Source organism: Gobio gobio (assembly GCF_949357685.1).
Source record: "Gobio gobio genome assembly, chromosome: 7".
Lineage (NCBI taxonomy): Eukaryota > Metazoa > Chordata > Actinopteri > Cypriniformes > Gobionidae > Gobio > Gobio gobio.
The window spans coordinates 5816181-5836954 of NC_137103.1; the positions used below are offsets into that span (position 1 = coordinate 5816181).

Here is a 20774-nt window from a genome sequence, read left to right on the forward strand (position 1 = left end):
TGATTTTGTTTCATGTTCTTATTTTGTCATGTTTACTGTATTGTTTCCTGGTTGTCATGTGATTCCCATGCCCTCGTGTGTCATGTTGTCATTGATTAATTTAGTCTTGTGGGTTCTGTTCTGTCATTGGTTCATTGTCTTGATTGTTCACAGCTGTCCCTTGTCTTACTCCTTGTGTATTTAAGCCCTAATGTTTGCCATGTGTCCTTGTCCACTATTGAATGATGTTGTAACCCGTTGTTTGGGGAGTTTGTTTCTGCTCTAGTTTAGTTCATGTTGTGTCAAGTTTAGTCAAGCTAAGTCTTTGTTTTTGTTTCTGCTCATGTTTTAAGTGTAAATAAACTGCACTTGGGTTCTGCTACTCGCCTTCAGTGGATCTAATGTTACAGTTGTCATAATTGGCGTGACATCTAATAATCAGTAATATCCCTGTAAGAAATATTTTGTATTTATATTTCATTTTTTTTAAGCGTGTAATAGATTGTAGTTAGTTATAATATGTTGTGTGTATATATGTGAATATAAAAACTACCGTGATCAATTATACTACATAGTAACTTTACAGTATTTTAAAATACAGAGCAAAAACAAGAACTGTAATTAATTTTACAGTATAAATATACTACTGTAAACAGATTTACAGTCATTTTATCCATGCAATAAAATACAGAAGCTTGCTGGCTATTTGTTGCCAGTAAGTTACTGTTGATGTTATGTTACTTTTTTACAGTGTAGTTTAACTGTACAATAAACATATGACTGGTAGGTGAACCATGTTTCTTTTCTCTCTTTTCTTTTACAGAACATTGAGCAAGCTGGTAGAAAAAAGGCCAAACAGGTCTGATTATTTGGATGCAGCAATGTTTGGTCTGCGAATCAAAAAACAGCTGACCACAAACTTCTCCCATTATTTGTTTAGGTCATGAGGCCAGGATTCATGGCTTGCTGTGTTTGAACAAAAGCTGCATGTCGTTTTGTGGAGTTGGCAATAAAGGTGTAAAGTTTTTCAACTACTGTAAAAAACTGACAAAGTGTATGCTTGACTTTGCACTCTCCACTAATACAAGAATCAAGCAATGAGCATGGTAATGAACATATAATGCCTTTTCATTTTGCTTTTGTATTCTGGACTGTAGTCCTTTGTAAGGCCCGTTCATGTTGGCTGCTCCGTCATAACCGTGGCCATGGATGTCCTCAACTTTCAGCTGGTTCTCCTTCAGCAAGTTTATTACTAGGTTTTCAAGCTGTTCTCCTGTTGTTGATTGAACATCACAGAGCAGAATGAAGCGCGCCTTTATGGTCATGTACATAACGCACCGCAAAGCACACCTGTTCGCTGTGATGCATCAGTGAAACATGAAAATATTGATCCTCACTTCCTTCAGTATAACCTGTTTCACATAAATAGCCATTGCTCTATTGCTCATTGCTCCATTGCTCGGTTTGAGAGGTGAGACTCCGGAGGCGACGCCCACACACACATCATCTCAAACTAACACATCAAGTGCTGCATTCCTACTTCAACTACATCATTTTGAGACGCGTTTAATAATCCTGGAATAATTCTCCATGACAAGCTGTTCATTTCTGAAAGAAACGATCCACCGCTGTGTGTAAGTATTGAATGAGACTAATTTTAACTAACTAATTTATTGTTTAATAAAGATGTACAATTTTCATACAAGATACCCACGCCTCCTGTTAATTTCATGAGAAATCGAACCTTGGGCTTTTCCGGGATGGTTAATCCTGGGTGGCGTAGCCGATTTCTTTTGAAATTAGTAAAATAATTTGGAAGTTTGAGTACCAATTTATTCTTCCCTCCATTGTAACCACCCCTTTGCCACACATGCGTGTCAGTTAGCGGATTATTATGTTTGTTATTTTTGGGCTCCCATTTCCGGATCTATTTTATTATTTTCACTCATTACACTTTATTGTTTGCTTCTCTCTTTTGTCTGTTAAATAAAAGATTGCTTTATGGCTATTATTTTGGAGAAACAAAAAGGTGTCGTGATTCTGGGTCTGGAGTCGGATACATCAACGTCTCCTCTAACTATTGTTGTTTGTTTCTAGTTTACCTCTAGACCAGTGGTTCTCAACCTTTTTTGGGCCAGTGCCCCCTATCCATTATCCAGGTCCCTTAACGCCCCCCCACCCACCCCTCCACACACACACACACACACACACACACACACACACACACACACCAAAAAAGAGCTATGTATGCTAATTATTATTCTGTTGTAATAATAATAATATGTATATTATTCACAATATTATTGTCCTTCTTATTATTAATATTATTATTAAATCCGTAACTTTTTTGTATTTAAAATGTACAAAATTTATATAATGAGCGAGTGCATCATGAAACCATTTTCCAAACCGTATTTTTGTCTTATCCTGAATCACTACGGTACACCTATAAGTAGTGATTATATTGGCATTATATTAGGGGTGTTTGCGTGGAACACGTGGATAGCGCGGCCGCGCTGCTTTCTCCTTTCCAAAAGGGCTTGCGAGAAGAGAAATAAAAATCTGCCCTAATGTTCAGCTATGATCACCTGTTCGGCCGAGCTTGTTATACGGAAAGGCTGAAGCTGATCATCGGTTTGTTTTTGTCACATGACCTGCTGTGCACTTGACTTCCGGCATTCTGAAAAGTTGAGTGTTCATCTCGCATAGGTGTGCCTGGAATAACTAGCGCGCCGCACCACACGCGCATTGCTTCTGTAAAGATACATTTACACGCGCAAAAAAAGCAATGGTGAACGCCCCGGACTGGTTCGAGTCGGTAGCACAGTAGGCCTACCTCCACACAGAGTCGCAAGGGCTGTGTCAAGTGGCCTCGCACCTCACCAAGGCCTCGCACAAAGTTAAGTGACAGCTGACATAATGTAAAAGTCAATTATGGTTCATGTTAAAGTTCATCTTTTTGTCTTTCAAAATCCTGTAATTGTTAAAAGATATAGCTAAAAAATTTGCATTGTGATGCTGTATTATTCTGCTTGTTAATGTTTTACTTATTTTGTTAACTTAACTTTAACAATATTTCTCTGTGCGTGACTGATTCATGCGCAAATGTCAGTCAGCGCGGCATCGCACGTCAAGTTCGATTTATTCACAGTCCATTCGAATTCTGATTTTAGCCATCTTTGAAGTGGGTCAACCCATAGATATTACCTAAGAAATTCAAGTAAATACGCTAGAAATCCGAGCTCATTCCAGTAACCTATGTGCATATTGCACGGACAGAGAAAGCCCGGAATCCGTAAAGCAGTAGGCTAGAACCCGCTAATAGACAGTGGGAATATTATTATAGGCTAATTTCCCAGAGTGCAAAAAAGTAATCGGAGGTTCAAATTATAAATCAATGTATATCAGTGTTAATGAAATGTAACGGTTACAAATTTGACATTCAAAATTTGATTATGTGGCTTATTGCAAATAGCAGCCAATCAGCAAGGAGCAGCCAAAAAATGCAACGGTTACAAATTTGACATTCAAAATTTAATTAACAGCAGCTGTACTGCAAACAGCCAGTCAGCAAACAAGAAGCATTCTTAGCACATTTGAACTTTCGAATTAGCTAAATTGATGCGAAAATTAGTGTGAGCCCTGTGCTTGATGTTTTTCTGCTAATTTCTTTACGGCAGGTTGCAGAGACGTTAGTTTCAGCCGTAGTGCTCCTGATTCAGGCAAGTCCAAGCGATTGCGGTACTTAGACTGTATGTGGATGACCTGGCTGAATCCCTGCTCAACGAGATATGTTGTTGGAAAAGCAAGAATCAGCAGCTTGATCTTTTGCCAGAGAGCCGGATACCGCTGGGCATATTTGAGCCACATGCTTCACCAGCCAGAGGCGCGAAAAATAGCCTGGGCTTCGTCATCGCACTGGATGTCGACAAGATGCTCCTGAATGACGGGCTCGCAATCGATCACATCCACTTGAAAGGGCTGCACAACCCAACTGGGAACATCAAGGTTAAGGAGGTCCCTGAAGCGGATCTCCATGTCGTCCGTAACCATCCTCAGGTGGTCAGTGTAAACTATGAGAAGGTCATCGGTAAGAGCCTCGGACACCTGTAATGAGTATTATTTTACAGTTAAATTGTTCTTTTATCTCCGTGAATAGTTTTAGACTTTTTTTTTTTTTTTTAGACTTTTGAATTCGTTGTTTTCTTATTTAACTTAAATGTTTATTTATATTTATAAGGCAATGCGTAGCCTAGCCTACTAGACTTTGTCTGTATCAGAGTCATGCACGGGTGCGGATACCCGACGGGTGACCCGCGAATATTGCTGAAAGGGGTGAAAAACATCCTACTGTGTCGGATACGGGTGCGGGTCGGACAAGGGAGAAACACGGGCCTAAACACCGGTCACGTGCAAACGAATATAGGCCTATATAAAAAATATTTGCATGTTGTAGATGTGTTCTTAAAAGTATGCATATACAAAAATATGCCTTGCCTATATTTCAAGTTGATAAAATAATTTCAAATCCATATCAGTTTATTTGTGGCCGCACTGCGTGCAGTCGTCGAGATGGAGGAGCCGCAAATGTGGAACTTCATCGCTGAGTTAAGCACGCAGATAACTGTGGTAACAAACCAAGCACAAGCAGTTCTATCGTACAGTATTTTTATGTTTCCTGAGTTTGGTCTCTTAATATGCTAAACTGATTTTATTGCGGGAGCGGGTCGGGTGTCAGTTCTATTTTAAGGGGGTCGGGTTGGGAAAGGTTTTTAAAACCTGAACGGGTTTAGTGCTGTTGTTGGAAAACGGGTCGAATGCGGATTTACAAAATCGGACCTGTGCAGACTCTGGTCTGTATTTTCAGACTCGATATAATAGCCTATTCATTACAATTATATGGTATTCATGGAAATAAAATATATTAGGCTAATTATAGCTAATAGTGTGCCTGTTATATCTTTCTGAAAAAAAAATCACCTTGGCCAGCTGTGGGAAATGAGCAAACTGCTTCCTGCCTATACTCTGCCTGTAGAGATCTAGCCTGGAGGTGAGACTGTGGATAACCGCCTTGGATTTGACCAGCGTGATGTCGTTTCCTTGGAGCTTTAACGTGACATCGTTCATTTTCTCAAAAAAGTCTGCGAGGTACATGATGTTGCAGCGGCTGGATGAAACCTTTTCCCCGAGAGCTCCATCAACCTCCTCCAGGAACTCGACGATGCTGTCGAACAGCTCACAAAAACGAGCAAGGCAGTTTCCCTTTGAGAGCCAGCGGACATCAGTATGGAGAAGAAGCCGCTCAAAAGTCTCATCATTTTCATGACACAGCTGTCGGAACAGTCTGTTATTCAGGGCATGGGCTTTTATTTTATTTATTGCTTTGACTGCAATATTGAGAGACTCATGGAGAACTGGATTGGTGCATTTGGCCACAAGGTTGTGGCGGTGCAAAACACAGTGGACTGTGAGGATATGCGGCACCTGTTCCTTCAGCAGAGCGGTGAACCCACGGTACCTGCCAACCATAGCGGGGCACCATCAGTGGCACATGCGAGTTAGAGATTGGAATTGATTTCTCCTGTAGATATGCACAAAGCGTGTTAAAAATGGTCTGGCCCTTGGTGTCGGTTTCCAGATACTTGGAAAACAAAAATTCCTCAGCCATCTCGTGACTGTTTGAGGCCCTATAACGGACATAGGCCATCAGCAGAGCGTTGTTGTCAGCGGTGGTTGTCTCGTCCAACTGAAGGCAGAATGGAGAGTCCCGCAGGATGGCACATAACTGCTCCTCTGTATCTGCGCCCATTTCATTTATCCTGCGTGCCACGGTGTCATTGCTGAGTGGGATGGATTTCAGCACCTGTGTGGGATCGCGCTCCATCACGGTAGAAATGACCTCTTTAATGGCAGGAAGCACCAACTTTTCCCCAATTGTGAATGGGTGTCCACATTTGGCGATCAGCAGGGAGATGTTATACGATGCTATTAGCCCACTATCATTTTGACTGCTATTCTTTGCGAAGAGACTGCTGATGGTTCTTCTACCGTGTTTGTCCTTTAAGGCCTGGAAGAACGGACGGTCCTTATCTGCCTTGTCTGGGTGAATCTTCATAAGGTACTCCTTCAGACGTGAAGGTTTCATGGCTTCATTTGAAAAAACTTGTTCACACAATAAACACATCGGAAGCTGCGCATTGGTGGGAGAAGGTATGACACCGTAATTGAGGTATTCAAGGGAATATTGTCTGCATTTTTTCTTGTTCGGCGGCGCCATTTTGCTAAATTTTTTATTATGGTGTATTTGCCGCGCAAAAGTGGACTAACCGTTTTTTTAATGCACTGTAGACTGATTTTTGACCTGATAAGTGACTAAATCTCACAGCTATTTTATTACATTTTTTTAAATGTTTTAAAAAACCATGTTAAAATGGACAAATGAGTAGACATTTAAAATTGTTGTTCAATTCTTGTTTTATGTAAAAATGTTAAATAAAATGAACAATAAATTAATAATGTGTAGGCTTATTTTAAAAATAAATCTAATTTGCACTAGACTGTTTATACACATGTTTAAAACAGGTTAATAAAACCACCATTTAAAAGTATTTTTCCGTTTTTTCTTTTCTTTACCCATTTTAAAATATGCTATTCTAAACTGGTAGGGGCAACAAATCAACTTCCGGCTCTCTCAGGCTATAATAGTCCTATGGACATTAAAGCGGTAATGTTTGCACTTAGGTTTTATTACGCGGGTTCCCACACACACTGTAGCACTCGCTGTGTTTTCAGCCTCTGTAGCCTGACATGAACCGCTCTGACAGTAACTTCTTGAACATTTTTACCGCTCATTTGAGAAAACGGCCACCCGTCAAAATAAAAGTTCGTTTTAATTTGACAGAAATATATTACTGTTGTACAGTAAAATTTAGACAAGTCTCAATGTAATAATACTAATAATAAAATATTATCAAAACTTATATTTTTAAGGAATTATCACGTTCTCTTCCATGTTTTAATTTTATCAATAAAGCTCAGTGCAGTACATTGACAAAAAACTGTTTAATTTCATATGATTCAAATTTAAATTAAATTAATATTTCATGTCTTTGAAAAATGAAACGGAATTGGATGGGGGAAACAGGCTATTTCATAAGGCCCTAAAGATGTCATTTTTGTTAAATTGATAGGTTTCATTATTTAAATTAATTAGACATGCTTTTTTTATTACTAAAACAATATTTAACCATTAAAATGGAGTCCAAAAAACTGAATCCAGAAAAATTAAGACGGAATTAGAGGGAAAAATTAGCGGAATTTGAAATGTATATATTTTTTTTTATTATTTATTATTAATGGATTTCACAGGCCTCTAATCATTAACCTTAGGCCTACCTTCGATAAAAAAATTATATAATCATGATTTTTCATGAATAAAATAAATATTATAATTATAGGCCTAAATACCTTGGTATCAGCTATCATCAATGGTAGGCTATAGCCTAATTAATAGCCTACAAATTAAAACTAATTTGGTTTGTCATGATTAATTCGTGTTCATAATCAGTAAAATAAAAACAAAAGCTTCTAGCAAGAATAAACATATTTAATTAGTAGGCTAATAAGTATATTCAGCTCTTCTACATTAAATTAGTTTGAGTTAACATAGGCTAGTTGATAAACTAATAAAATAAAGTGATTAAAATGATAACCATATTTCTATATGTCGGATAATTTCTTGTTCCTGTCACCACCACACAAAGCACCGTTTTTAAGGTGACAATTGGTTATAAATATGACGGTTGTTCTGTGTTATTGAAGATATTGTATTGTATCTTCTCTTATGAAGATGAAGATTGACATTTTGTTAATTAAACAAAAAGCACTTTTATTTAGTTTTTTTTATTTTTGTTATAAAAATTTTGTTTTGGTTTTGTTATGTGTTTTGACTACTTTTTGTATGTTGAAAAATTAGATAATGAAGATAGGCTGTATTAAACATTTTTTTAAATAGGGCCTCATTGATTAATTTTGCCTGGGGCCCCCAATCAATGTTGGTTGGCCTCTGGTTGCGATAGTCGGTGTTACACCGGTTAGCTACATCACTTTTCCACCGTCGTTTTGATTTTGTATAACCTAGTAATAAAAATAGTTCAGTTAGAGAACAGAAGTTACAATTAAAAACTGAACTGAGCACAGACCAGCAGCAGGAGATTTCATTTATCACAAGAGTGAGGAACTGACAATATGAATGCAGAAGATTAAAGCTAAATGTAAATGCGCCCATTTAAGCGAGCTTGTCATTGTATTGTTCTGTTTTTGTGTTTTTCATTAATAATAATATTGAACACACCTTTCAAGCATTTCGCTCCCAAATTGGCTCTAATTCTAAAGTGAAAGTATAATGTGCACAGCCGCACAGGGATTTATAACGGTGCGCGTTATGAATGCAGCCTTCATTCTTCACAAAATGTGGATACAAATGCTCACAGGAAACAAAAAACCTTGCAAAAGTTATATACGACCGTCCAAATCACAGAGATGGCGATTAGCATGGGACTAATATTATCAAAGGGTGTGTTCGGCGAAATATGGTAGGTCATTCGCGGGGTAATTTTATACATGACAGACATGGCCAATTCGCACTGGATTAAGATCACAAACAACCTCCGCAATTATTACAAATTACTAGAGGTCACCAGGCAATAAATCCCGTGCGAATAGGGCTTTTAAGAAAACATTTTGGCATTAGGCATTGCATTGATTAGCTAATGCCTAAATATGTAAACGTTTTACCTTTATACAAATATTTAGTTTAAATAATTTTAAAATTCATCACCGGAGTGAATATGAACATGATTTATTGTGGTTCTTAAGTCAATACTTTTTTAATGGCTTGTCAACTTCCCATTCCGGATTCCAGTCAGCGCTGGATTCTAGCCACCACCGGATTGAGCGCTTTAGTCATTGCAAAATAAACGATATAGTTTACATGTCGCATTAAACAGGCAGATTTTTTAATGTGGTAGGCATTATTTTGCAAGTAATTAGCATACATGTTTAATTTTGTCTTGCCTGGATCTTTGCATAGGATCTTTGGTATAAACTTGTGAACGCCCCACAGGAACACCTGAACGCCCCCCTTTCAAGAATCTTGCTTCCAACGCCCCCCGTATGGTACCGCCCCCGTTGAGAAACACTACTCTAGACTATGAATTAGGAACGGCAGACAATGAGGTTTGTTCAACAGAGTTTAGTTCCAGCTGTAACTGAACACCTCAATCCACTAATAAAGGTTTTTGCATTTGCTATTGTAGAATCTGAACTCAGCAGGAATGAGGCTTTGTGACGCTTTATAGACTTGCAGATAAACCGGTTCTGCACACGTCACTCAAACACAGAACCAGGAAGCAGAAATCACATGACTTCAGGGAAAGAGAGACCGAAGTGTAGTCGAGCTGGTGTGTGTTTGTGTCTCTGTGTTCATTCAGTAAAATGGCAGAAGCCAGATTTTCTCAGGATGAGTTCATGTGTTCAGTGTGTCTGGATCTCCTGAAGGATCCAGTGACCATCTCGTGTGGACACAGTTACTGTAAGAGCTGTATTACAGGCTGCTGGGATCAGGAGGATCAGATGAGAGTCTACAGCTGCCCTCAGTGCAGACAGACCTTCAGTCCAAGACCTGCTTTAGCTAAAAACACCATGATGGCTGAAGTGGTGGAGAAACTGAAGAAGACTAAACTTCCTGCTGACTGTTACGCTGGAGCTGGAGATGTGCAGTGTGACGTCTGTACTGGAAGAAAACACAAAGCCGTCAAGTCCTGTCTGGTGTGTCTGGAGTCTTACTGTCAAACTCATTTTGACCGTCATGAGGACTATCACTCCCGTAAGCCACATAAAGTGACCGATGCCACTGGACGACTGCAGGAGATGATCTGCCAAACACATGATAAACTCCTGGAGGTTTTCTGCCGCACTGACCAGAAGTTTATATGTGGGCTGTGTAAGATGTACGAACATAAAAACCACTACACTGTATCAGCCGCAGCACAGAGGACAGAGAACCAGGTATGAAATCACACACTGATCAAATAATGCTGACACTATTTATACTGGCACCATATGATTAGGATTCAAATAAGAATTGTGCGCGCGGCCAATAAACTTTTAGCAGGTGCTAGATTAGATAAAGCATTTAACTCGGTGAACAAGAATCTGCACACTGCTGTTGCTGCTCCCAAAGATTTATTAAAAAAAGACCACGTTTCGACCCAAAGGGGATTTGTCAGCAAACAACAATCATCCAATGTAGTCAAAAAGAGAGAAAAAAGAGTTTCTGTTGCAGTCAGAAAAAAATGCATATATACATAATTTTTTCCCCCTAATATTACATTGTGTATTATATTTGGGTCTGTAAAAAAAAATCGATTTTTTTCTCTTTTTTCTGTTGATTTATGCGTGAATAATATATATATATATGTATATTATATATATATATATATACAACCCCAAATCAGAAAAAGTTGGGACAGTATGGAAAACGCATAAAAAAAATAAATATTTGTATTTGACTTGTATTTCAATGCAGACAATATGAACAAAAAATATTTCATGTTTTGTCTGGTCAACTTCATGTCATTTGTAAATATGCATCCTTTCCTGTCATTCAGACCTGCAACACATTTCAAAAAAAGTTGGGACATTAAAGCATTTACCACTTTGTAATGTTGCCATTCCTTTTCACAACACTTAAAAGACGTTTAGGGACTGAAGACACCAAGTGATGAAGTGTTTCAGGTGTAATTTTGTCCCATTCTTCCTGCAAACAAGTCTTAAGGTGGGCAACAGTACAGGGTCTTCGTTGTCGCATTTTGCGCTTCGAAATGTGCCACACATTCTCTATTGGAGACAGGTCGGGACTGCAGGCAGGCCAGTCAAGTACCCGTACCCTCTTTCTCCGCAGCCAGGACTTTGTAATGTGTGCAGAATGTGGTTTTGTATTGTCTTGTTGAAATATGCATGGACGTTCCTGGAAAAGATGTCTTCTTGAAGGCAGCATATTATGCTCCAAAATCTCTATGTACTTTTCAGCATTAATGGTGCCTTCACAGAAGTGCAAGTTACCTTTGCCAAGGGCACTGACACAACCCCATACCATGACAGACCCTGGCTTTTGGACTTGTTGCTGGTAACAGTCTGGATGATCCTTTTCTTCTTTGGTCCGGAGCACACAGCGTCCATTCCTCCCAATAAATACCTGAAATACTGATTCATCTGACCACAGTACACGTTTCCACTTTGTGATGGTCTATCCCAGATGCCTCCGAGCCCAGAGAAGTCGACGGCGCTTCTGGACACTGTTAACATAGGGCTTCCTTTTGGCACAGTACAGTTTTAACTGGCATTTGTGGATGTAACTACGTATTGTGGTACTTGACAAAGGTTTGCCAAAGTAGTCCTGAGCCCATGTGGTGATATCGCTTATAGATTAATGACGATTCTTGATGCAGTGCCGCCTGAGGGATCGGAGATCACGGTTGTTCAGCTTAGGCTTGCGCCCTTGTCCTTTACGCACTGAAATTCCTCCAGATTCCTTGAATCTTTGAATTATGTTATGCACTGTTGAATGTGAAATATTCAAATCTCTTCCTATCTTTCTTTGAGGAACATTGTTTTTAAACATTTCAATAATTTTCTCACGTATTTGTTGGCAAACTGGCGATCCTCGGCCCATCTTTGCTCCTAAAGGATTAGACCTTTCTTGGATGCTGCTTTTGTAACAAATCATAATTACAATCACCTGTTGACATCACCTGTTTCAAATCACATAATTATTTAACCATTTTACCTCATTACTAGCCCTAAATTGCTCCTGTCCCAACTTTTTTTGAAATGTGTTGCAGGTCTGAATGACAGGAAAGGATGCATATTTACAAATGACATGAAGTTGACCAGACAAAACATGAAATATTTTGTGTTCATATTGTCTGCAATGAAATACAAGTCAAAGTAAATTTAGAAATCACTTCTTTTTTTTTTTATTTGCGTTTTCCATACTGTCCCAACTTTTGGGGTTTGGGGCTTTTGTACCAAATATATATACTATATAGTATATATATATATATATATATATATATATATATATATATATATATATATATATATATAAAATATCAACAGATAACTATATATATATATATATATATATATATATATATATATATATATATATATATATATATATATATATATATATATATATATATATGTATAATTATCTGTTGATATTCTTTATATATCTTTTGATATATTTTGTTTAATTTGTTAGGATGAGAAATATAAATATAATTTTTTATTTCTCATCATGATTTGTTCATATTATATTGGTTATTTGGGTTTGTTATTTATTCCATTTATTTTTCTGTTGATTTATTTTTAATTGTTAAATCTTTTTTCTCTCTTTTTGACTACATTGGATGATTGGGTAATTGGTTCACTAATGAGGTGTGATGTTCACACTGATACAAATTATACCTTTTTGTGCTTGTTGTTCTGAGCGTACAGATGTTAAGATAAGATTGTTTTCTTCGGATCTGCACAATGCAAAAGATATGAGACTTGAGAAAGTTAAAGATATGAAACTATGGGATATATAATCCATTATAACTTAAAATGATCTTCATCGTGTGTTGTAAATCATCATAATCGTAATAGTTAATAACCACACATAGGTAAGTATTATTACTGTTGTTCTGATTATTCATGAGATGACACAACACATTATAAGGTTGTTTATAAGGCATTATGCATGTATTATAATGCACTAAGAATACTTATAATGGATTATAAACACAGGCTTCATAGAAAGTGTTAGCAAGCAAAAGCTCCCATGATGCTCTAGTGTGCGCAGTATAAAGTGGCGTCTCTGTCATTGGTTTGTGCTGCAGAAGCGGCTGAAGGAGACGCAGAGGTCGTTCCAGCAGAGAATCCAGCAGAGAGAGAAAGATCTTCAGCAGCTGAGAGAGGCTGTGGAGGCTCATAAGGTGAGTCTGGAGAAGAAGAGAAGTTTGAGAAGTGTCAGTCAGGACTCACTGAAGCCACTGTGTGATTGTGATGTGTGTCCTAACAGCGCTCTGCACAGACAGCAGTGGAGGACAGTGAGAGGATCTTCACTGAGCTCATCCGCTCCATTGAGAGAAGCCGCTCTGAGGCCACACAGCGGATCAGAGATCAGGAAAAGACTGCAGTGAGTCGAGCTGAAGGACGACTGGAGCGACTGGAGCAGGAGATCAATGATCTGAGGAGGAGAGACGCTGAGCTGGAGCAGCTTTCACACACACAGGATCACGTTCATTTCCTGCAGGTAACATAGATCTAGAAGAACAAGAGACTCACAGAGAAACATTTCATGAGAGCAGAATGAGCCGTTGATCTGTGTGTTGGGTTATTATATAATCATCAGTCAGACGCTCATCTGATCGTCTTCTTTTGAAAGAGACGCACTTACAGATGCAGTTCAGCTCTGGAAATCTCTTAACCGCTTAACTGTCACACCCTTCTTGAGAATAGACGTGAAAATGCACTATCCAAACTTCAATGGCTGTAATTCACTTATTTTTTTAATTACCTCTTTATTAAACCAATATATAACCAGCAAAAGCAGCGCTGCTTAAGTCTCAGTCGCGCAGTCCTACGTCTCTGGACTAATTTGCCTAATCTTCACGGTACTTTAGACTGCAGTGGAAACGCAGACAGTAGCAGGTCTGGGGGAAAATGTTCCTGTAAAAAAAGTTCCTGGTACAAATTGTTCTGGGTAATTTCGGTGGAAACGAGGCTAAACTCTTAACAGTGCCACAAACAGTTCAAAACTTCACTCACATTTTTTACTCAACTTTTTTACCTCATTTTTCCTTCTGATTTCTATAATAAATAAATAATTTTGCAGTGTGCTACTTGCTGTTGCGGCTGGTCAAGCAAATGTTTGTGCTTTGTTTCTGTTTGATATAACTGTACATATATCTATTAAAATACTAATATTATGGTCTATAACTCCTCCCCGAACCTCCCGCTGTCCTGTATCTTGCTCTCTCATTGGCTGTCGGTCATCGGCAATGTTTTTTTTTTCAGTCAGAACACATTTCGTGACAATCACTGCGTGATTGTCACTCGCGTGCACGAGCACCGATTTGCCTATGATTTCAGGCATTTGTCTGCGATTTCCCAAAACCTGTCGGCGAGTCAAAATCGGGGCTAAAATCAGGCAGTGTGAACTAGGCATAACACGCCTGCTAACTTCACGATGAACACTCCGACCCCGGGAAACATTGTTCCCACCACTGACATTGGGCAAAGGAACATCTACATTGGGCAAAGGAACATCTACTTTGGGCAAAGGAACATCTACATTGGGCAAAGGATTCACTGTTTGTGCTTGATGTGGGGCTACAGTTTCACTTTCAGAATCTTCTGATCTTTTGAAGGCAGATATTCCCCTTCAGAATCAGGGTCCGCGAATAGAAGACCCAACACTTCATTGCAGGTAAGCTTTATTGATGCCATTAGAAAATAATAATAATAATAATCGAATGCAAATACTCGCTGACGTTGACAATATTGCTCTGATAAAATGGCTCACTCGCACACTAGCTCCGCTTTTGTTCACACTGATTCAATGCGCTCTTGCTCGAAGATTTTGTATAAACACCTGAAACTTGTCACTTTTCGGCGCCGTTTTCTTAGTCAATTGGGTAATTTACATGAATTACGTAGAACCGGAGAGTTTTTGTTTTTTGGGGACAAAGTATTCAGTCCATTTTATCACGAAATTCAAACGATAAATGCCGATTTGACGCTCTGTGGTGTGACTGATCACAGTGACACGCGCGTGAACGCAAAGTATACACTAAAGAATAAATCCATCTGACCATCTGAAGGTTTGCTGAGGATACATTACAACTTACTGTCATGTATTTATGTGGTGTAATCGCTAAATCAGTGTTTCAACGGCGGAAAGACGTCAATATAACTGCTTGTAAACTAAACAATGTAATTTAACGTTAGCATCACATTTACCTCAGGCAGACATTCAGTGTCCACAGAATTTTATTCACTAGAGAAATCAACTCTTTCACTAAATATATGCTCTATATTAGCCTATATATTCATTATGTTCTACAACCCCAAATCAGAAAAAGTTGGGACAGTATGGAAAACGCAAATAAAAAAAAGAGAAGTGATTTCTAAATTTACTTTGACTTGTATTTCATTGCAGACAATATGAACACAAAATATTTCATGTTTTGTCTGGTCAACTTCATGTCATTTGTAAATATGCATCCTTTCCTGTCATTCAGACCTGCAACACATTTAAAAAAAAGTTGGGACAGGAGCAATTTAGGGCTAGTAATGAGGTAATATTTGTGTTAAATAATGATGTGATTTGAAACAGGTGATGTTAACAGGTGATTGTAATTATGATTTGGTACAAAAATTGGTACAAAATCAGCATCCAAGAAAGGTCTAATCCTTTAGGAGCAAAGATGGGCCGAGGATCGCCAGTTTGCCAACAAATACGTGAGAAAATTATTGAAATGTTTAAAAACAATGTTCCTCAAAGAAAGATAGGAAGAGATTTGGATATTTCACATTCAACAGTGCATAACATAATTAAAAGATTCAAGGAATCTGGAGGAATTTCAGTGCGTAAAGAACAAGGGCGCAAGCCTAAGCTGAACAACCGTGATCTCCGATCCCTCAGGCGGCACTGCATCAAGAATCGTCATTAATCTATAAGCGATATCACCACATGGGCTCAGGACTACTTTGGCAAACCTTTGTCAAGTACCACAATACGTAGTTACATCCACAAATGCCAGTTAAAACTGTACTGTGCCAAAAGGAAGCCCTATGTTAACAGTGTCCAGAAGCGCCGTCGACTTCTCTGGGCTTGGAGGCATCTGGGATGGACCATCACACAGTGGAAACGTGTACTGTGGTCAGATGAATCAGTATTTCAGGTATTTATTGGGAGGAATGGACGCCGTGTGCTCCGGACCAAAGAAGAAAAGGATCATCCAGACTGTTACCAGCAACAAGTCCAAAAGCCAGGGTCTGTCATGGTATGGGGTTGTGTCAGTGCCCTTGGCAAAGGTAACTTGCACTTCTGTGAAGGCACCATTAATGCTGAAAAGTACATAGAGATTTTGGAGCATAATATGCTGCCTTCAAGAAGATATCTTTTCCAGGGACGTCCATGCATATTTCAACAAGACAATGCAAAACCACATTCTGCACACATTACAAAGTCCTGGCTGCGGAGGAAGAGGGTACGGGTACTTGACTGGCCTGCCTGCAGTCCCGACCTGTCTCCAATAGAGAATGTGATGTGTGGTGCATTTCGAAGCGCAAAATGCTACAAAGAAAACCCTGTACTGTTGCCCACCTTAAGACTTGTTTGCAGGAAGAATTGGACAAAATTACACCTGAAACACTTCATCACTTGGTGTCTTCAGTCCCTAAACGTCTTTTAAGTGTTGTGAAAAGGAATGGCAACATTACAAAGTGGTAAATGCTTTACTGTTTCACCTTTTTTTGAAATGTGTTGCAGGTCTGAATGACAGGAAAGGATGCATATTTACAAATGACATGATGTTGACCAGACAAAACATGAAATATTTTGTGTTCATATTGTCTGCAATGAAATACAAGGCAAAGTAAATTTAGAAATCACTTATTTTTTTTTTTTTTTTTTTGCGTTTTTCATACTGTCCCAACTTTTTCTGATTTGGGGTTGTACTTAACCTGTTAGTGATGTCTTGATTATTTCATGCATGTTAAATAAACCTGTCATGAAAATGACAGACACTGTGTAGCCTATAAACTATTATATTTCAACAACGAATTGGAGAAAAAAACTATTTTATAATTAGATTTAGAAGTTAATGCAAAAACTGCCTTATGTGAAGTTTATATGTTTGCATACAATGTGTTATTTGAGTGTTGATTATTATACCTAAAAATAAATAGCAACTGGATTTAGGCTAATAGTTTGGGCTCTATTTTGTTAACCTTTAATATTAATGTGCAAGTAAGGGCTCCCTATATAATTTACAGAAATATCTTCAATAAACCTTTAGATCAAATTTAATTAATTCAAGGACAGACACTTTTTTTTCTGTTTCAGTAAACCACTGTTAAATATAAAAAATAAATAAAAAGCAATTTTGTAAAACTGCTGTACCGAACCGTGATTTCAAATCCGAGGTACGTACCGAACCGTCAGTTTTGTGTACCGTTACACCCCTACTGTCAGTCTTTTATTTTAGGTGTCATGCATCACAACACTTCCTTGAGTTCCAGGTGTTTCCGTGTTGTAAATAAAATCATTTTTAAAATATTAAATGTGTCATTCTCTTTAAGTCACGCTCAGAAATGTGTAATTTGCATATTAAAATCCCCCCCGCGACACTGTCACCTTTTTTACTCTGAGGAGTTTGCAGGTCTGTGTATAGAAGCATGACGTTTTTTTGAGTCAGGGATGAAGTATGACATGTCTGCCATTTAGTGGAGGGGAGGTCAAACGAAATTTGACACCCTATTTGACAAAATCGGCCGTTTTATTCAGTGCCGCATCTTGTCGAGTAAACTTGACCGTGGCGCCTAGAGGGTTAATCGAAATCAAACCGCAATCACGATTTGGCTAATGTGCGGTTATGAAAGCCTAAAGGCTGTGATTTTAATGAAATAAATATATGTCCAGTGTGTTAGTGAAGAGCAGATCTGTGATCAGGAGTAAACGCTGCTCCGTCTGAAAGACTGCGAGTTTGAGTCGCTTATAACGTGCGCTTGAAAAACAACGTTTAATGTTTTAACTCACTTCATATCGTCAGTCGAGTGTTTGATATTTCCTGTTTGTGAGCTGATGTGGCTTCTCACCACAGAATGAGGCAGACGATGAATTATTATTTTATAGTATTCTATACAGTGATTAGCACTGCAATATACTTTATTATTATGACAATCCCCGAGAAGGCTTGAAGAACTCAAATACACCATATATTGTCTCAGTCGTGTGTTTATTGTCTTCATGTTTAATAAGCGTTTCTTTCTGCTCGAGAGCGCCCTCTGGTCTCAGTATGAATGAAACATGAGTGTGTTTAGCGAAAAACAATATTTCTCTAAATAAATGTATATGATAATCCATATGTTTTCTCCAGTGTACAGGAGTTTTTCATAAGAGGCTCATATTTCGTATTAAAGACATAGACTTGTTCTTGATTTTTCATAAGTCCTGACAAAAATTAAGAAATTGATATCACAGATTTTCATAATAATATATTTTATAATGAAAACATATAATTTTTAGCCATAGGCTGTCTGCATGTTAACAGGTAACCCTACATTTTTTTGTAAAATTATTTATTTATTTATATATTATCATATATATTATTATTATTATATTGTTATATTTATTATTAAATACTATATTTTTATAATAATGAAAATTATATTGTAATAGTAATATATCTTATTTTGTTAATTATTATTATATATTATTAGCAATAATAATAAACCATAATAATTATTATTAGTCATATATAAGTACAAAATGTTATATATACAGTATATGATTACACATTTTAAATCGCAATTTTAACAAGAATAATCGTAATTTGATATTTTCCCCCAAATCGTGCAGTCCTAACAGGATCCAGATCTGAACTCATTTATAGTAAATTGATTGTGGATAAATTTGATCTGGTTTTCTTTCTATTGAGATTCTAGTTTGTCGTTTCTCTCTCCTCATCACTCGCTGCCCGATCACTAATAAAAAACCTCGCTCTGTTTTCACTCTGTGCTTTTAAATAATGACAATCTCTAGACACGCGACGCATTCAACCAACAATATATAGACAATGATTAGAATAAAATGAGAAATGTTATAATATTTCCTTTAATAATACAACAGTATTGCTCCTTCACTTTCAATAATGCAACAGGAGCCGATTATTATTCAATAAAACTTAAAGTGCTTTATTAAAAGTGAAACATGAGAAGAATGAAGCTGATGCTATGAAAGTGCTGGATTGAGGAGAGTCACTAAAGATCAACAAGAGCCGCTCAAATCTGACAGTAGTGCAGGTTATTGGCTGAAGTGTGGAGGTGATGAGCTTTGATTTCTGTTTTCTGTAGAGTTTCCAGTCTCTCTCAGCTCCTCCTGAATCTACAGACGTCAATGACAATCCCTTCAGTTCTCTCTCCTCTTTTGATGGCGTGAGAGAATCTGTCCGTCAGCTGAGAGACAAACTGGAGGATTTCTGCAAAGAGGAGCTGAAGAAGAAGAAGAAGATCTCTGACAGAGGTAAAGTCCTGGAGATTCATCTGTTCTCAGAAATCATCCTCCATCATCTCATATCATGTAGAAGATCATATTAGAAATGTCTTAGGAACGGATGCAGGGATCATTTTCTCTTGACATGATAATCACACTCTTCATGTCTGTTGATTTCCACAGTCATTGTTCCCAGGACCAGGAACGACTTCCTACAATGTAAGTCACTGAGAAAACAAGCAGAAAAACTCACTGAGTGTGTTCATGTTCTTCCTGGAGAAGGAGAAAGAAAACATGACAGAAGAGTTTTAGAGTTGATCATGTGATCTCTGGTAAACTGTACTGAGACACTGCTGATATATTGAACATGAAGAGTTCAGCTCCATTAAAAGATCAGACAGATTCATCATCCCTGATTCTGTTTTATCTCCGTCAGATTCCCGTCCGCTGACTCTGGATATGAACACAGCGAATAAACGCCTCCGTCTGTCTGAGAGGAACAGAGAGATTACTAACACTGACACAGTCCAGCCGTATCCTGATCATCCAGACAGATTTAATCATTATTGGCAGGTGTTGTGTAGAGAGAGTGTGTGTGGACGCTGTTACTGGGAGATTGAGTGGAGTGGTGATGGTGTGTATATATCAGTGTCATATAAGAGCATCAGCAGGAAGGGACGGGGTTATGAGTGTTGGTTTGGATCTAATGATCAGTCCTGGAGTTTGATCTGCTCTTCCTCCAGATACTCATTCAGACACAATAACATAAAGACTGAACTCCCTGTAAAGCCCATCAGTGGTAGAATAGGAGTGTATGTGGATCACAGTGCAGGAACTCTGTCCTTCTACAGCGTCTCTGACACAATGAGCCTCATACACACAGTCCAGACCACATTCACACACACACTCTATCCTGGGTTTTGGGTTTATTATCCTGGATCAGTGAAACTGTGTTGATGAATCAGAATAGACTGTAGAGAGATTCTACCCATAATGCTTTGAGCTGCATGATAAATCATAAACACTGAGATGTCTCTGACTTTCTCTTCATGACATTAATAGGTCACACTTTATTTTAAGGTGTCGTTGTTACAGTGTAATTATATATATTTATTTTTCATTAACAACATGTTCTTACTATAGGGTTCGGGTAGGATTAGGGTTTGGTTGAGGGTTAGTTCCATGTAATTATGCATCCTAAACTGTTGTTATTATTATGGTAAATATAAAATATGTAAAATATATAACAAGACACTGTAAAATAAAGTGTTACCCATTAAAGGGTTAGTTCACCCAAAAATGAAAATTCTGTCATTAATTCCTCACCCTCATGTCGTTCGACACCCGTCAGACCTCCGTTCATCTTCAGACACAAATGAAGATATTTTAGTTGAAATCTGATGCTCTGAAAGGCCTCCATTGGCACAATGGCACGGTTCACTCTCAAGACCCTTAAAAGGTACTA

At 38.0% G+C, this 20774-nt stretch overlaps 2 protein-coding genes across 2 annotated transcripts; one reads left to right on the forward strand and one right to left on the reverse strand.

The window, feature by feature from the left end:
* Positions 1 to 3852: 3852 nt before the first annotated feature.
* LOC307128684 (zinc finger BED domain-containing protein 5-like) lies at positions 3853 to 6124 on the reverse strand (the record flags this gene model as incomplete). The annotated part of the gene is made up of 3 exons (XM_079820627.1): positions 3853 to 4086; positions 4960 to 5497; positions 5622 to 6124. The coding sequence occupies 3 exons, from the start codon at positions 6122 to 6124 to the stop codon at positions 3853 to 3855; spliced, it is 1275 nt and encodes a 424-aa protein (XP_079676753.1).
* Positions 6125 to 9398: 3274 nt separating this feature from the next.
* Positions 9399 to 20336, forward strand: LOC307128966 (tripartite motif-containing protein 16-like). Its single transcript, XM_079821058.1, has 6 exons — positions 9399 to 10047; positions 12927 to 13022; positions 13109 to 13342; positions 19171 to 19339; positions 19493 to 19528; positions 19746 to 20336. Exons 1-6 carry the CDS (start codon positions 9475 to 9477, stop codon positions 20264 to 20266), a joined length of 1629 nt encoding a protein of 542 aa, XP_079677184.1. The 5' UTR covers positions 9399 to 9474; the 3' UTR covers positions 20267 to 20336.
* Positions 20337 to 20774: the final 438 nt, after the last annotated feature.